The following is an 18577-nucleotide window of genomic DNA, read 5'->3' as shown; positions in this document are numbered from 1 at the left end:
TGGACTACAGTGTAACCAAAATAAATATTAGCTGTTTCCTGTACATACACCATTTCCCACTTCCCTGATTTTACGTAGATGGTTCCTACCGCCTGAGTGCCTTTCCGCCCATTTGTACCTTTCCATATTCCACTGTGTGTAATGTACCTCCTCTTATTTCACTCCATGTTGTTGCCTAGAGTTCTCCTGGCACGGTCACTGACTCGTCAGGTTGTCATAATTTAATGGACTTATTTTTGTCTCCTCCTAGCTTCTGAGTTCCTTCAGCATAGGACTTGTATCCAACAACAGTGCTATTAGACACCCGCTGAGTGTGGGAGGCCAAACTCTAGGTGTTGTAGGGAATATAAAAATTAATAAGATCAAATTTCCTGTCCTCAAGGAACTTGAAGTTTCAAAAGGAAATCAAAGATAGTACGTATAGTGTGACGATATTTTTTGTACTTCAAGGAGAGAACAGGAAGTGCTAAGTGAAATAAGTTCAACAAGATCCAATGAGGGTTTGAAGAGGGACAAATTGCATCAGTGGAAGGATCACAAAAGTAGATTGTTAACAATTAGCCCTGGGTTTTGGAGGATAGATCACATGGGACAAGTACAGAGAATGGAGAGGCTAATGTCCCAAATAGCGGAGCACCATTAGTCATGGTAGCAGTATTTGGGGGTACTGGGAAGCATTTAGTTTGGCTGAAATACAAGATTTAAAGAGGGGCATAATGGAAACAAGGCTGCAGAGATGAGTTGGAATCATATTTTGGAGGGTCTTGAAAGCCAGAGATGGGCACACTTCTCTGGGGCCTCTATGGCTAAAACTGCGCATTCAGAACATTAATAGCTGTACTGTCTTTCCTTACAGACCACTCTGCTTCATTTTTGGGAGAAAACTTCTCACACTATGGCAGCCATCCATGAGAGCTTCAAAGGTTACCAGCCATATGAATTCACTACGTTAAAGGTATGAAAGCTAAGAGAGGCTGTTAGAAAAACTTAGCAAAAGTAATGTTTACATCACAGACAGTGTCTGACCATTGGCAGCAATCATCATTATTCCAACAGACTCCCAGTGTCCAAGAGATAACTGTGCCCCGTAGTATAGTCCTTTACTGCATCAATAAGTCACAACAGTACAAAAACACAGCTTGAACCTTGGGGTACATGTTACTGGGAGTTGAATTGTGGGGACTGCTTTAAATGACTTGTTTGGTGCTGTTAAAGGAAAGATTGTACAGGTCTAGTTTACTCCATTACTTTTTAATTATTCAAAGATGTTCCCTTGCAAAGTATTTTTCTTTCCTCTCTTACTTCTGACAAATGTCATTTTATTCTGTGAGTACCATTCAGTACAGAATTAAATTTTCCCATAAGACTTACAGGAATATTTTTCATTCAAAAAAGCAACATTAAACTCAGTGATTTCTCAACTCAAAAGGGATATATGCAAAATGTCTGATTCTCAGTATTACAGCTGAGTGTGGGATCATTTTGGTTGATGAGAGAGAATGCATGTCAAGAAGGAAGTGATTTGGGTTCCAAAAGGATTTTAAGAAGGAGAAAACACCAGATTCTTTGTTGCCAGGTCATATCTTTGAAAGGAAAAGACCAGGAAAGAACTAGTTAAAGTTCACCTTGAAATTACCTTCCTGTTAATTTTTCAGGCAATTTGTAAATGACTTATCATCTTGCTTAAGAAAACATTAAAAATCTTTTTTTTTTTTTTTGCTTTAAAATACCTTTGATTCTGAAATGTTTATAATGTCACTGCATCTACAAAAGTATTAAGACAGAAACCTTTAAGACCCTGGCCCTTTAAATGAAGGTCCCAAGAGGAACCCAAGACAGTCCACTCACCTTGAGAGGCACCTGGCCTGACTCCAGACAGGACACCTGGCCAATGAAGTTTCTTCACAATACTCCTGTCAGCTGGTCATTTGTTCATTTATTGGTACTTGGTGACATGCTGCATGGTAACCAGATTCAGAATGTGTCCATTTTTATTCTGTCAGGTGGACTCTAAGCCCTTGAGGGGAGGGACATTTCATTCCTCCCATAACCTCCTTTGTCTAGCTAAATGTTCTGCGTCCAATGAACCCGAAGCCTTTCTTAGCACATTGGCGATGTTACCATTGCTGCATTCCTGCCCCACCATTTACTACCACGTTCAGCACCTTAGAAAGCTGCTGTCCTGACTGAGCCAGATCGATTAAAATTATTACAATTCACACTCTTCACATTTCTTATAGAGGCCTGAACAGAATCCTACAGTTTCTTCTTTAGTAAGGCAGAGAGACTTTCAGGCTTTAGGGTATGTATGTGCATCAGATTTTATTTCATAATAAGTTTGTCTTTGTAAGACAGTTGTGCACAAATCAGCTAGGTGGAAGATGGAATGATGCCTAGTCCAAATACGATTTAAAAGAAGTTCAGGTTTGAGTTAATTGCATATAAAGTACAATATGAAACTGATGCCACAAACATGGAGATTCCTTTCTGGCCTCCTGTGCTGAGGAGAAGATGACTCTTTAATTGTTGCCGTGATATTTATCCTGAAGAGAGGATCAAGCTGATTATGTTAGAGGATTTCTGGGCAGGGAATTTAGCGGAAGTTTGATGGCGGTGGTTCAGGACATAATTACAAATATTTTGGGCACATGACTATCCATTGCCTTTTACATCCCTAGAGTCATCCTTAAATTATGGTTTAAGTAGCAGTTTATGGTTTAATTATAATATAAACTCAGTAGAAATAATGTATCTGTTAAGGTATAATATAATTATAGTAATATTAAGAATGTTAAGTGTCCAGCAATCAACCAAATAAACTAGGCTCTTAGTACTTTTCTAGAATGCTATTCATCTAGGCTTTTCAGAGATGCTATATTAGAATCCCAAGCTAGTTGCTAATTATTTTATTTATATGGACTCAAACCTATGTAATAGAATCCTGTTATCACACAGCTCATTATTGCATACACAGAGGCATGTTACCTATCATATTGTATGTCACAGAACATGAAAATGAAAACCACTAATAGCGTATGTATTACCATAAAGCATGAAGATATTACATGACTTACCAACCCTCTTGCACTCGTATATATTTTTAAAAACATGCCTTGTATTTAAAAGATTTGCAGTGGGGGGGGGGGCACCTGGGTGGCTCAGTAAGTTGAGTATCTGACTCTTGATTTAGCCTGAGGTCATGATCCCAGGGTCCTGGGATTGAGTTCAGCACTCAGTGTGCAGCCTGCTTAGGTTCTCTCTCTCTTCTCCTCTGCCCTTCTCCTCTGCCCATGCTTGCTCGCTCTCTCTCTCTCTCTCTCTTTCAAATAAAAAAAATAGATTCTTTCTTTCTCTCCCTCTATCTCTACCCCTCCCGTTCATGCTGTCTCTCTCTCTCTCTCAAAAAAATAAAAATTATAGGGGCGCCTGGGTGGCTCAGTCGGTTAAGCGGCCGACTTCAGCTCAGGTCATGACCTCGCGGTCTGTGAGTTCGAGCCCCGCATCAGGCTCTGTGCTGACAGCTCAGAGCCTGGAGCCTGTTTCAGATTCTGTGTCTCCCTCTCTCTCTGACCCTCCCCCATTCATGCTCTGTCTCTCTCTGTCTCAAAAATAAATAAATGTTTAAAAAAATGTTTAAAAAAAAATAAAAATTATAAAAAATTACTAAAAAGGGTGGACACCTGGTGGCTCAGTTGGTTAAGCATCTGACTCTTGATTTTGGCTCAGGTCATGATCTGACAGTTCCTAAGTTCAAGCCCTGTGTTGGGCTCTGCCGGTGCAGAGCCTGCTTGGGATTCTTTCTCTCTCTCCTTCTCATTCTCCCTGTCCCTCCCCTGCTTGTCATGCACTCTCTTTCTCTCTTTCTCAAAATAAATAAACATTAAAAAAATTATAAAAATAAATAGCTAAATGAATAAATAATTTTGATTTGATTAAGTCATTTTCAATGTATGTAATTTTCTTCTGAATGACACTATATTGATAATGGATTATTTTGGAATTTAAATAAATATTTTCATGTTTTATTTGTTCTCTAGATTTACCTAAGCAAATAGCCCCTGAAATGCCTTTTGGTACTCTGGCTGGAAGGAAAACATTGTCTTTGGAGAGGTTTGCCAAGCTCTGTTAATGAAAAGCAACCCATTTGTTTTCTTTGCTGCAGGGTGTATTCTGAGTGTTGGTAATTGTGCCACTGCAGCTGTATTTCCTGACTGTTAGTTTTATGCTTGATGAAGGATGATAATTAATGTGTTAAACACTCGATGCATCCTGTTTGGAGGGAAGAGTCTTTTGCTGCAGAATTACAGGGATATAACTCATGCCCCAGAAGTTTATTTCTAATGAAGCTTTCTCTAGAAAATATGTATATTTCTTTCCCAATATAATTTTATTATAAAAATGAATTGACTCTCCGCCTCATATCCCAGTGACTATTTTGACATTTCGTGAATATTTTGTGGTAATGTTTTATGTGTCAACTATTGCTTTTTTATTCAGGCCTGATACGGTTCTATTAATTCTACTTTTATTGACATAATCCTTCATCATTCATTTTATGATTAATAGATTTTTGCAGCATTTTAACTTTATGGAGGATTTAGCATTGAAATTTAATGTTACAAAAATTTTTTTTATGTTACAAATTTTTTTAATCTAATTGCAACAAGGCTCAAATTTGAAGTGGAGAGAACATCTTTTAAGTGGTTTCCAGTAAAAGAAGCAATGCACTAATCTTGTATTTTTAAACAATACATACTTTTTCATTAAAATGCTACTACACATAGGTATTTTGTATGGGTTATTAATATGTTAATTTTTTTAGAGAGAGAAAGTGTGTGCATTAGGGAAGGGCAGAGGGAAAGAGAGAATCTCAAGCAGGCTCCATACCCAGCTCCAAGCCTGACACGGGGCTCTATCTCAGGAACCAAGAGATCATGACCTGAGTCAAAATCGAGAGTCTAAAGCGTAACCAACTGAGCCACCCAGGTGCCCCTAATATGTTAATTGTATACTGATTCCAAATCATCTGAGAATGTCTTTCACATGGTGGAAATTATCAAGTCGTGGAGATAGGAATGGAATATTTCTAGCCACATCTCAAAAGCACTGTCACTTTTTTAGAGAAAGTAATTTAGACTATGAGTTTAAAGCATTTTTTTAAGGTAAATGAAATGCTCTCTATCGGAAAACAGTGACCAGTCTTAAATTACCACCCCTCAGAAATGGTCATGTTTACTTTATTCTTCCAGGATGTCCTTTACTTACACATTGCTGCATAGATCTTCAGAGAAAGCAAAACAAAAACAAAACAAAAGCAAAAAACAAAAACAAACAAACAAACAAAACCCCTCAGGAGTCACATGGCTTTTTCCTGGAAACTCTAAAACTCAGTGGTCTCTTCTTCCCTCACTATCATGTGGGTTGAGTCAGATGTTTTTACAGAGAAGTGAGCACTGGAGACCCTTTGAAGTAGACACACCATTGGGAGCTGGTTGAGGGGAAGGCATGACCTTCTGTATTTGTATTTTAAAAGAGATCAGCGTGCCTATGTTTAATGAAAATGGCCAGTACTAAACATATTCCTGTCATGTCCCCCATTCTAGTGCTTTTGGCAGGAAAGCCAGATTTTTTACTCTGGATGCATGATTATGTAAGATCACAGGCCCTGTGCCAGCCAGGCCTGACTTTAACTTGGGCTCTGTCACTTTCTGGCTGTTTTGGGGTGCTGCTGGTGGGCGGTGAGGGTGGCAGCCATGGTGGGGGTAACGGGGATGGATTTATTGAGAATTCTCTCATGGATCCAGAAGACAGCCATTGGCAGTATCGATACACAGGGGTTTGTTGAGCTTGCCAGGCCCTATAGCCTCGCTTAAGTTCCTTTCTTACTGTTTGCACCCTAGATGATTAGTTTTGCAGTGAGTTTCGAAGGCGAGGCTGTGAAGGGCCGTGGGATAGGTCTCACAGACCTCACCCAAGATAACCCTCCCTGACTCCCACAGATGGCTCTGGCAGTTCCATTCCCAAACCTGTGCTTCAGGCCTGCCGGCCCTGGTCTGGGCTTATAGAACTCCCAAAGGGATACAAGAGGGCAGGGCAGGCCTACAAGCAAGGAAGGCAGGGAGGTTTCCCACCCTGCAACAAGGCTAATTCTGAAAAAATGCAATTTGGCTTTGCAACTGGCTTTTGCCCTGTGCCAGGATTTTAAGGAAACCCGAATTTGAAAACCTAACTCTGGGCATGTTCAAAAATAACCATTGAAACAGATGTGCCAATGTTCCCTCTTTTCTCTCCTGGGGTCTAGGACTTAGCACTGTTATATGGAACATCATTCTGGAGACTAAAATGTTTTTAGCTTTCACAATTCAAAAAACATCCTTCTCTAAATTTTGTTTTTCTCAAATTCGTATGCCTAACAGCCTTCTTCCACCCACCTCCACATTTCTCAGTTAATCACTTGAACATTTACCGACAAGCCACACGGCTCTGTAGTTACTTGCTTTGAAAATAAAGCCATAATAGTTTTTATGAAAATTGGGTAAATATCTCTGCAATGCTATTTTAGTTGCCAGTCCCAACATGGCAATTATTCATGGCGAGCATCCAGAATATCCTTGTAGACTTTCAAGTTTTCTCTCGGTGTCATTACTTTACTCAGCCTTTAGCAGAGTGATTTTTTCCCCCAAGCTGCTCCAGGCCAGATCATTGCAAAACTGAGAAGCATCCAAGTCCATGGGAGAAGAGGGGTTAGGGGGCTGACCATGGCACCACTGAAGTTTGAGGTGGACAAACCGACAGGTGGCTGATCATCAGTTCATCCATCCCTTGTGATGACTGGCGTTTGCTCCTCCAGGCATCTGGTAGCTCAGGCTCTCCTCATAACAGGTTCCTCTCCATCCCCTGCTTCGTCTCATTCCATTACTTTTCTTTGAGAGGAAAGGAAAAATATTATCATTGTGTGGGCAGTTACTTAATGCCAGGAACTCTGCTAAACGTGAGATGAAGTAGCATCTCAGAGAATTTGTCATGCTATGCGTGACTCTAATGTGCTGAGGTTGGGTATCATAATTAATGATACAGTTAAGTTTGGCACTGACATATAGAAAGGGCATATATTTTAGTTAATCCTCAAAATAACCTTGAGTAGTTGGGTCTACTTGTTTTTTTCTCCGTGTTTCAAATGAGGAAACTGGAGTTCAGAAAGGTCTGGTCATCTGCCCAAGGCTACATGCTCCATATGCAGTAGCTGTGGAAACAGGGATGCTCATGCTTTTCCCACTCTGCTGTAAGTCATTTCTTCCAGGTGGTACTTCGGGCCCTGAGGCAGGAGGGCAAGAGAAAGCACAAGTGCCACCTTTAAAAACTATAGTTGTAAACTTTCTGTTAAAAGTAACACTTTGAGGGGTGCCTGGGTGGCTCAGTCAGTTAAGAGTCTGTCTTCAGCTCAGGTCTCCATCTCACAGCTCATGAGTTCAAGCCCTCCATTGGACTCTTTGCCAACAGCTCAGAGCCTGGAGCCTGCTTGGGATTCTGTATCTCCCTCTCTGCCCCTCCCCAACTCGTGCTCTGTCTCTCAAAAATAAATAAACATTAAATTTTTTTTTTTAAAGTAGCCCTTTGAAATGTTTGCACATAGGTGAAAACCATCATCTATATCAGTCAATCCCTCAGATACCTAGGAATTTAGGACACTTGCTTTAGAGTTTGGAAGGAAGTGTTCTTGGTCTATTTGGTGCTACATATGAAGGAGTTCAGCAAATGTTCTTGACTTGGCTATTCGGTACCATTTCTTGACTAGTTGTAGAATTTTGAAGACCTGGATTCAAATATTGTTCCTACCTGTTAATGGTTGAATGGTTGAATGGACTGCAATACCTAACATAAGATGAACCTTTAAGACATCTAATTCCTTTCAAACCTTTAAAAACTGTTGATAAGAGGGGCACCTGGGTGGCTTAGTTGGTTGAGTTTCCAACTCTTGATTTTGGCTCAGGTAATGATCCCAGAATCATGGGATCAAGCCTCACGTGGAGCTCTGCACTGAGTGTGGAGCCTGTTTAGGAGTCTTTCTCTCTCTCTTTTCCTCAGCCCTTCTTCCCCACTCTCTTTAGAGAGAGGGAGAGAGAGAGAGACTTTAAAAAAAAGTTTAAAAAAAAGTTTAAAGAATAAGTTTATATATCTTATTTATGATTATGTTTGTTTTTCTCTAACTTTACTTTTTATTCTACACTATAATTCAAGAGTACCTTCTGATCCTAGATTAATAGTGCTCCTTACATAGTATCTTTATAGATTTATAACTGCATGAGTGGGGGGCCACATGTGCTAAAATCCATGAATTGTGTGGCTATACACATCATCATGCCTCTGCTTTTTATTCCTCATGTGGTACCAATTATATAAACACAAACATACACACAACCGAGTTCACCATCTTTTAACCATGCCTCCCTATTTTCAGCACTTTTATTTCCTTTTATAGACAATTATTTGGCACCTTCATATGCATACAGTATAATTAATGGGAAGTAGCCTAAGAAAATTAAATGTCATAATTAAAGATTAGAGAAAATGTTACTCAGTTGTCAAGGCTAAACTTAAACTTAGGTCATTATATTAGGGTTGGCTGCTAGCCTTTTGTCTGTGAAATTTGTTTTGCTGAGTAGTTTTGCTTTCATTCAGATGAATGTTGCTGTTGCTTTTATTTTCCTAATACAGGAAGTAGTAACTCCCATTATTATATTAAGCTGTTTCCTTTCTAAGACACTTTTGCAAGCTCGGTCTGCGCATTTCCTCTGTCACGCTGATCTTATATATTGTGTGTGTGTGCTTCCTGAAACCATTTAAGCATAGATGGAAACTATTAGCATGTCAGTGCAGGCTTTTAAATGGAGAAAGGTTACTAGTATAAAAACATTTTTTCTTCTGTATGAAACCTTTCAGTCTTGTATGATGCTGTTTTGCTGCTAATACAAAGTGATCTTCATGAACAATTTTAATGAAGAACCTAGTGGGTTTGGGGTTTAGAAACAGAATGCTTTGACGTTTCATTTCTGGACATGGATTTGAATGTGGCTTCCATCAGCCGCTGATTCAAAATAGTTCCATCTGATGGCTGCCTTGTCTCTACAGTCAGCCAAGGCCTCTTGGCTGAGCAGGTGTTCATGTCACACAGAAAATGCTGTCACCTCTGACTTTTACAGATGCTACAAGGTTAAGTGTTTTCAGCTGAGTTGCAGACTTTAAAATACCATAAAGAATCCCCTCCACCTCAGCCCCCACTTGGACCTTTTCATCAAACTTTGGTAAAAGCAGTGGTTCTCCAAGTAGAATGTCCTATATCTGACAGTCACACCCAGGAACTAATGTTGAGAGAGGAAGGGGACGTGATTTGTCCTCCGTGTTGTTTCAGAGTTCCTCTGAGTTTCTTGATTGTCTTCATTGTTTACCATCTTTGTAAGAAACAAGTTCCATGCCTGTTGTGGTTTTTTTCCTTGCTGTATAGAGGAGCATTTAGCTCAGTTTAATCTAAAACTCTCTTGCTTCAAAAGATGCCCCTTGAAAAAAAAAAAAAAAAGATGCCCCTTGAAGACGTCCTAAAATTGACTGTGGTGATGGTTGCACAACTCTTTGTCTATACTGAAAACCATTGAAGTATACACTGTAGGTGGGTAAATTCTATGGTACATGAATTATATCTCAATAAAGCTGATAGATTCCCCACACAAGATTCCCCTTAGCTCAAAATGCTAATATTTAATAAATAAACCCAGGTGCTTGGTATTAATTTTGCTTGTGGTTTCATAAACCTTTTTCTAATTATTCCCCTGAGGCTTTAAGAGCTCTAATTTTTTCAGTTTAACCTTATGTACATGAATTTATCAAACAACAAGTACATATTTAGCACCTCTCTTGAGTGGCAACAGCCAAATCCTTTTAGGGACAATGGTAATAGCAGGAAGAGATGAGCAATTGTAACAGGAATTATTAATAATAAAGTAGCAATTGGAACTGTAGCCATTCTGTTGGTGAAGCACAATAGTGACTTAACTGTGATTGTGGTGACAGGGAGCCAACAATTGAGTCCCTGCTAATGGCCCAACAGGGAAGGGGTTGAAAAGAAGGAAGGAGTGGTTTACATTACAAAGGGATTGTCTTAGAACTGCCCAAGTGTGGTTATGAGGGGAGGTCGGTCTAGAGACAGAAAGGATGATAACCATGGAGCTGTCAAGGGCATCTCAGGGGCTTAGGCAAGCGCTGTGGCAGCTAGACGCAGCTGGCTGAGAGCAGACAAGTCCTGGCCCTGCCTAGTGCTGATTGAGAAAAAGGAAATGCAATGAGAAGATAATTGAGCAAACCAGGAGGCCTGGACAAGCCTCACAGAATTGAAAAGTGCATTTTGGGGCCATCAGAAGCTTAGCTGAAAATACTCCTGGCTTCATGTTGACCAGGATTGGACTACTCTTTGGGGAATAAAACTGCTGGAAGGGTGTGTGTGTGTGTGAGTGTGTGTGTGAATAAAATGCTGTGATTGGCAGATCTATTGAAAAGAGTAAGTCTTTGACATCTGTTGAACTCCTCCTTGTGATTGTACATTTCTGAAATATACACACACATGCACACATGTGCCTAGCTTTTACCAGATGCTTTGGGGTATGTGATTAAAAAAAGAAGAAGACCTACACTATAGTCCATATTCCAATTACCTCATTTGTTCCAATAATGTCCCTTATAGCATTTCCCCCTCCAACTGATATTCATGGATTCCATTTAGTTGTCATACATTGGAGAAACATAGAGGGCAAAAGAATATGATGAAACTAATGGGGCATAGTGTTAAATATTGATGAATGTGGGTAAAGGAATGTTCTCCCTGTGTGACCGCTGCTGACCTCTTTATCTTGATCTCATAAGACCTGTCCTCTTGCCCACTACATTACAATCCCAGTGGATTCTTTTTGTTCCTCCAACAAGCCAAGCTATTACTACCTTAGGCCTTTGCGTTCAAGCCTCTCCTTCTTGAGTTATGCAAGGATGGCTCCTTCATGTCATTTGACTCTCAGCTAAAATGTCACTTCACAAGAGAACATTCTTACTAACTGAGGTAGTGATCCAATCACTTTTTATCCCCCTTTTTAATTCCCTGCCTAGACTCATCACTAACTGATAATTCTCTCTGTCTTCTTCACCAGTGTATCCCCTGCACCCAAAACAGCACCTGGTCATGGTAAATACTCTGAAACTATTTGTTGACTGAGTATACTAATCTAAATGTCCAGAAATAGCCATTAAAAATGATGGTAATGCCTTAAGTATGTCCTTTATGCAAGAAGATGTTTCAGAACTCTAAGCATAGGACATATATTCAATTAGAAAACCTTGGCCTTATGTTAGAAAAATGGTGAATGAATGTATATTTATATATAATTTAATATTGAATGTTTAGGATATATAAAATATTTTTTATATTCTCTAATGAAGAATGTTTCTCATTATGAAATACCTACACATATTATATTGCTTAAGTATACATCTATATACATGATTCTGATTATAAAAGTAGTATGAGTATGAAAAACCAGAAAGGAAATATATGAAAATATTAACTATTTTGGGGAGGAGAATGGAATTATCAGTAACTTGTCTTTTTTTAATTCTCCAAGCATTCTACATGTGGTTCTATTATTTTTCTAACTTAAAAAATATTTTTTAAGAGAAAACGTAATACAGAATAGATATAATCAAATATGAATAAGACTATAAATGCACCTTGAAGATGGAAGGACTTTCTTGAATTTGACTTGCTTAGTGAATGAAGTTTTACAGAAAAGGCAGTAATTGATCTGGGCTTTGCAAAAACTTATAGGACTCATGAGGGTAGACAAATAGGTAGAGAGAGATTTTTTTAGGCAAAGCAACAGAATGAACAAAGATAGGAAGGGAGCAATTAGTACATACGAGGTGATGAGAAAGACCTAGGTGAATGGAAAGCTCCCATTTGGGAGCCACTGGGAAGCAATGTGGGAGAGTAAGATAAAATCACATTTTAGAAGATCTTTAAAATCAGGCAGAGAGGTTTAGACTAGAAGTGGAAACAAGTGGGGAACTACTGTGGGTACCTGAGAAAAACAATAACCTGATTGCCTAGGTATTTTAGGGAAAATTTTCCATATAGGGAGTGAGAGTGCTGGCAGTTAGGAGTGGAACACCTGTGTTCACCTGGCGCCCACAGCAGGCACCACCATCCATCACAGCTGGGCTTCGCAGAGACTGCCTCCACACCATCTCCATCCAGCCTGCAGTCAGAGACCATGAATCCATCAGAGCTGGTGTAGGAAACATGCTTGCCGCCTTCTGTGTGTGGGTCACACTAGAGAAGAGAAAGGTGGGAAGGGGAAAGAGGAGGAGACAGGAAGCCCCAAAGGACAGGTTTTAAAAGTTCTAAGAATATAAGCAGGATAAGTAAGTATCTTGAGATGTTTCATGTGTATTTATAGGTTTGTGGTTTAATTAGGGCCACAAGTAGAGATCTTTTTGTGTAACTCATTATTCAGTTGTTATGGGAGTGTTTTGCTTTTTCTGGTGTACAGTTTCTAAGCACTGGATTTTTTTGAAAGTGTTTCCTTATACATTTAATGAGACTTGAGAACAATAACTCCAAGAAATAGTGTGCCATCAGAAGATCCCCACCCATCTTTTAATCGACAAAGATTTGGATGCACTTGCTCTGTCCACTTGTGGGAGTAAACTTGTTGGAATATGTTAAGCTGCTAATTTTTTTTCTTAAAAAAAGGTTTTGTTTTCTCTTATTTTTAAAAGCTGTTTTTAGATCACAAAATTGCAAACAAAATTAAAAATAAAATGAAATTGTCTCATCTTCGGGGGAGAAAAGCTTCTACTCTGTCAGTGTGTGGGCTGCTAGCAGAACAGAATGTTTATCTTTGCTGCATGTTAAAGATGGAAAATAAAGTTAGCAATAGCCAAAAGGCCTTCTTTTGAATAACTTATCGTGAAAGGGAAAGCATAAATCTAGTGGCAAAACAACTCTCCATTATAGGCTAGTATTTTGTGGATGGGTCTGAGAACATACAAAATTTCATGTCTGTCTACTGGGTAGGTTCAGGGTAACCCCCCAAACCTTGAATTCAAGGTTTGCTTTCTGGACCAGAGGTTGTTGAGTTTTTTATTGATCTCTCTCTCTCTCTCTCTTTTTTCCTTTTCATTATCGTGTTCAAGAGCTTACAAGACCCTATGAAAAAGCTGATTGAGAAAGAAGAAAGGAAGAAGGTCACCCAGCAGGAAAGTTCAGAGGCCACGGTGGAGGAGCCGAGTCAGTAAGTTATGGCTACTTCTCTTGGCAGAATCTTTCTTCCCACAGGCAAGGAGAGTACAGGCCTCGCTGGCCAAGTCTGCTGGGGTCTCAAACACAGGGCAATTGCTTTACTTCCTCCTTTCTCTGAGTTGATGTATTAGAATGAAGGCCAAACTTGTCCTGCACATATTCCCGCTAGACCAGGACTCTTCCCAATAAGAGACTCACTTCTGGGATCTTAGAAGGAGCACACTTGTGAGGATTTGACTGGGACAAGAAAAGGCACACATTTCCAGTGCTCTCTGGCTCTCTGGGGGCCTCAGCCTCAGCCTCAGCTTCCTGCTCTCTCAGGCTTCTGGACCCAATCTGGTCCTTTTGTTACCATCATTTACAAAATCCTGTCCCAGATAGGAAATCCCCTGGCTTTTCTCTCATAGAAGGAAATAACCTATGAAATTGTCTCATAAGACATATAGTACTAAAGTGTTACCTACAGAAGCACCGGGTTCTGACATTTTGTTTTCTAAGGTTCAGAACTTCTGCTTTTTTCCTCTGTGAAGCAGAGAGCAGCTCTGAGTGCAGGAAGTGAGTGCTCCATCTTCAGTTCTTGCCACTTTGCAAAGAAGACACCTCTAGTTATTTTACATACTGAGACAAACTTTTCCACTTACCTGGAGCATGATGTGTCCTAATCTCACTCAGCAAGGAGGTTTCAGTGTGAATCTATATCCTTTCCTATTCAGGTGCCAGAGCATGCAAGGACAGGGTTAATCCTAAACTGGCTGACCTAGGAAAGAGAAGTAGATTATCTTACCTCTATTTGTGATTCTTTTTCCACACACAAAAAATTTAGATGATAATTGTGTGATAAAACTCACTTATGTTTTTACTGTGTTTCTAAATAAACTTTTAAGTATATATTTTTGTCACACAGAGGTATTTGCTGCCAATATTAGCCTTTTTAATTTTAAAGCAAAAACTAGAAAATTCCTATGGTATAGAGCAAAGACAACTTTTCACTGTAGAATATGATCTGAATCTAGTACAATTGACTATTGTAGGGAGCAGTTTAACCTATTCCTGGTAATAATAGTAATGCTAAATACCCTTTAGTGAATACCTACTATGTACGAATCACAATGTCAGGTGCTTTATTTATGTTATCTCTACCCATTCTCATGCCAACCCTTGGTGTTATCAATGCCGGCATTTCCCTGTTGTGTAAATGGTGGAAGCAAGGCTCAAAAGAAGTTAAGAGACTGCCCACAGCCTGTGGTGTAGTAAGAGGCAAGGCCTGGAATGTGTTCTGGTTACCTTTTTTTCACCATATATGTTACGACGATCAAAATGAAGCATTAGCCTTTACTCAGAAAGGAACTACCCACGATTGTCTTGATTAGTTTTTGTTAACTTCAGATTTCTCCATTATTTTAGTACTTCATTTTTAAAAGCCAAAAAGTATAATCCAGTAACTATAATAGAGGTAAATGTGCTTTAAAGGGAGGTTCAGAAGCACCAGCTGAATCTCAAGTTGGTGATACATCTCAGCTGTGATCTTCCCCATGTACAGTAAGAGTTGAGTAGTGACAGTCTTCTGGAGAATGATCTTGCTTTCAGCCTTAGATAATTTAAGCTAACCTCCTGAGGTATCCTCTCCTGTAACACCAGGAGTCAGAAGAAACAGCTGGTTGGCCATAAGTTTTTTAACTATTTTTTAAAAGCGATAAATGTGAAATATCTTAGCTGTACCTACCAACTACCCACCTAGATATTTACAGGACATATGACTTATGATGAAACCAGATTCAGCTATTCAGATGCTATGAACCAGCCTTAGGACAGGAAAAATCCAGCAAATTTATTTCTTCTTTAAAAAATGAATAGCATATAAATGACTATACATTCACCTTTCATGTGCGCATGCACATATCTGTGTGTTATAAGTGTAGTAATATTGTACAGAAAAACTGGCTGTATCATAAATATAAAATTTTCAGGACTAGATTGCTAAACTCTTTCTTTTTTAATTTTAAGGTTAATTTCATTAGAGGATGAAAACCAACGCAAGGAATCCTCTAGTTTTAAGAGTAAGTTTTGATTTTTATTTAGAATCGCTTCTGAAATAGTACTGCTCAGCAACCAGTTCATTTCCTTTTTTGGCAGGCTCTTCCTTTCTTCTTTTCCAATTGAGAAAATTGTATTTTAATTTGCTTTTTATCATTTCAGTTTTAAATTTTCAAATATCAGTGATGCCGACCATATAGCATTATTGAGAAAGGTTTTATATTGTGAACCAGAAAATAGCATCATTAGGCACTTCAGCAAAAGCCTGTCAGAGGAGCATCCAAAATTGAGAATTAGCAGCTATTTCTCTGACAACAGATGATAACATTTCTGCTATTGCCATTACTCATTCTAACTGCCATTTGGGCTGTAAAGATAGTTTTAATACGATTACATGATCAGATTGGGTGAGTTCGTTTTCATTGTGTTGTGGGGTGGGTTGGTCTTTGTTGGGAACAGATGGGGAGAGCTCAGACATGGTTTTTCCAGGTGATTCCTGGGTCTGTTCTGTCATGAGTAACCCCAGCTCCCTCGGGTATACCGACCCTCAGATAGTTGGAAAAGTGATCAGAGCGTTGGTAAATGATGCAATGTGCTGTGAAAGGTTTGTCAGCTATTCCTGTCTCCTGCCATTACTGCCAGTTTTCACTGGTTCTTCTCATAAAGGAGTGGAGGGTCCAGTAAAATGTGATGGGACTAAGGTGATATAACGCTGAGCTTTTCACTGGTACTCGAATCCTCTGAGATGCAGGGGAAAGCTTTACAGGTGATATGGAGAGAACTGAACTTACCCTAACCCTGTGTTCAGCCTGGCCCTCTTGGGGGGCATATCCACCTCTGCTCACTCCACCCTTCGTTCTGGCAGCCCTTCCAGGAGATAGGAGGGGCAAGCAGACCCTGAAACTTCCTTTCTCTGCCTTTCCTTTACCCTTGACCTTCCTTCTGTCTTTCCTCCTTCTTTTCCAACCTTTTGCTTCACCTGCTTTATTTATTCTCCTCCCACGTTACTGGTTCATTTGCTTTTCTCACACCTGCCTTTCAGCAGAAAACAAAACAAAACAAAACAAAACCCTCTCACCTTTCTGCCTTTTGAACTCAGCTTCATGTCATCCTTTCGTGTGTTCACACCTTCACTTACTCACATACTCATTCATGTTTTCAACAGATATTTATTGGGCGCTGTCTGTGTGGCAGGCAGGCATGGCACTAGGCTCTGGGCACACAGTAGTACACAGACAGATCCAGACCCTTCCCAGGATGGGGCTCATGGTCAAAAGGGGAAGCAGGTGATAATCTAACAATTGCACAAGTAATTGGATAGCTCCTACTTTGGTAAGAATGGCAAGGATTCTTGCTGTGTGAGAGGGAGAACTCACCTATTTGAGGGGATCACACAGCTAGTTGCAAAAGCTGTCAGAGTAAAACAAGCAGCCTGGGCAAAGACTATGAGCCAGGAAGGACCAGGAGAAGGTCAGAGGGACAGTGTTCTAGAGCATGAGGGTGGGAGCAGATGGCAGAAGACAGAGAAGCAGGCCAGCCTGATGTTGGCCACCTAAGAGGTCTCTGACTATATTGATCCAGACCTCCAGCCTCAGTATCCCTTGGGTGCCAACAGCATGAATTATGTTGTGGGAATCTAGGTAAGCAAATAGAAACATTTTAGTTTTGAGGGAAAATGTAAACTCCAGTTCATTATATTTGTATTCAAGTTACATATCAATATAAATCGTATGTTTATGCAATATGTGATAATATAGAGGATCAAATTTTCTCTTTGTGTAGTGTGTTCACTTGTGGTATTTGTGTAATATTTTGAGATTGCAAATGCTGATTACCTTGTTTTATGTGTACAAATAGAGGAATCCACCATAATGAAGTGTCACCTGTCTTTATTTTGTGACCTGTAAAAAGTCTAATGTACACATGAGCAAACTAAGTTTTAAGGATGTTGTGTTGTACACACACACACATACACACACATACACAGACACACACACACTTTATTATTTAGAGCAGTTTTTAGTTTACAGAAAATTGGAAAGCAGGTACAAAATTTCCATATATCCCCTGTTCCCACACACATGCATTATCAATATCCCTCACCAGGGCAGTACATTTGTTATAATCAATGAACCAACACTGACACATCATTATCACTCATAGTTTACATTAGGGTTTACTCTTGGTGTTATACATTTTATGGGTTTGGACAAATGTGTAATGACATATGTTCACCATTAGAGTATCATACAGAATAGTTTCACTATCCTAAATCTCCCCTGTGTCTGCACCTTGTTCATCTCTCCCCTCCCCCAAACACTTATCTTTTATATAAACACACACACACACACACACACACACACACACACACACATATATAGGATCCACATAGGATCCACATAGGTGAAAACATACGGTATCTGTCTTTCTCTGCCTGACTTATTTCACTTAGCATAATACTCTCCAGTTCCATCCACATTGCTACAAATGGCCAGATTTCATTCTTTCTCATTGCCAAGTAGTATTCCATTGTATATATAAACCACATCTTCTTTCTCCATTCATCAGTTGGTGGACATTTAGGCTCTTTCCTTAATTTGGCTATTGTTGAAAGTGCCACTATAAACAGTGGGGTGCAAGTGCCCCTATGCATCAGCACTCCTATGCATCAGTACTCCTGTATTCCTTGGGTAAATTCCTAGCAGTGCTATTGCTGGGTCATAGGGTAGGTCTATTTTTAATTTTTTGAGGAACCTCCACACTGTTTTCCAGAGTGGCTACACAAGTTTGCATTCCCACTAACAGTGCAAGAGGGTTCCCGCTTCTCCACATCCTCACCACAAACGCTTATCTTTTTACTGTTTTCATAGTTTTGCCTTTTCCAGAATTCTGTACAGTTGGAATTATATTGTATGTATGGAATTATGTTATAGACTGACTTCTTTTACTCAGTAATGTGCCCTTTTATTTTAGCCAGACACAAATGCCTAACGTTCACAGCACCATCAGTAGTCAATTACTTAAGTCATGCATTTGTCCATGAAAGAAGTGTGAAGTCAGTGTCATATAGTTTTCCACCAAACAAAGCAAAGATTCGAGGCTGTCAGCTCAGAATTCATGGAGAGCCAACAGCTTGAGAAAATGTAATCAGAGGACCCCTGCTTCTGTGTGATGAGCTGTGTGTTTACCTTACACTGAAATAGT

The 18577-nt window shown here is 39.6% G+C and overlaps 1 protein-coding gene across 25 annotated transcripts in view; it reads left to right on the top strand.

The window, feature by feature from the left end:
* The window catches only part of ICA1 (islet cell autoantigen 1), a 148930-nt gene that overhangs the window by 107559 nt on the left and 22794 nt on the right, over nt 1-18577 (top strand). For all 25 annotated transcript variants that reach the window (XR_007460002.1, XR_007460003.1, XM_049641540.1 and 22 more), the window contains 3 exons: nt 857-955; nt 13234-13331; nt 15344-15396. Coding sequence is in view for 23 of the 25 variants with exons in the window: in XM_049641540.1 (XP_049497497.1) it covers nt 857-955; nt 13234-13331; nt 15344-15396 (250 nt within the window). In the remaining 2 variants the exon portion in view is untranslated. The remainder of the gene's footprint in view (nt 1-856; nt 956-13233; nt 13332-15343; nt 15397-18577) is intronic.

This window comes from Panthera uncia, chromosome A2 (assembly GCF_023721935.1).
Source record: "Panthera uncia isolate 11264 chromosome A2, Puncia_PCG_1.0, whole genome shotgun sequence".
In the NCBI taxonomy this organism is placed as follows: domain Eukaryota; kingdom Metazoa; phylum Chordata; class Mammalia; order Carnivora; family Felidae; genus Panthera; species Panthera uncia.
The sequence above is the reverse complement of the archived record's forward strand: the minus strand, read 5'-3'. Positions and strand labels throughout refer to the sequence as shown.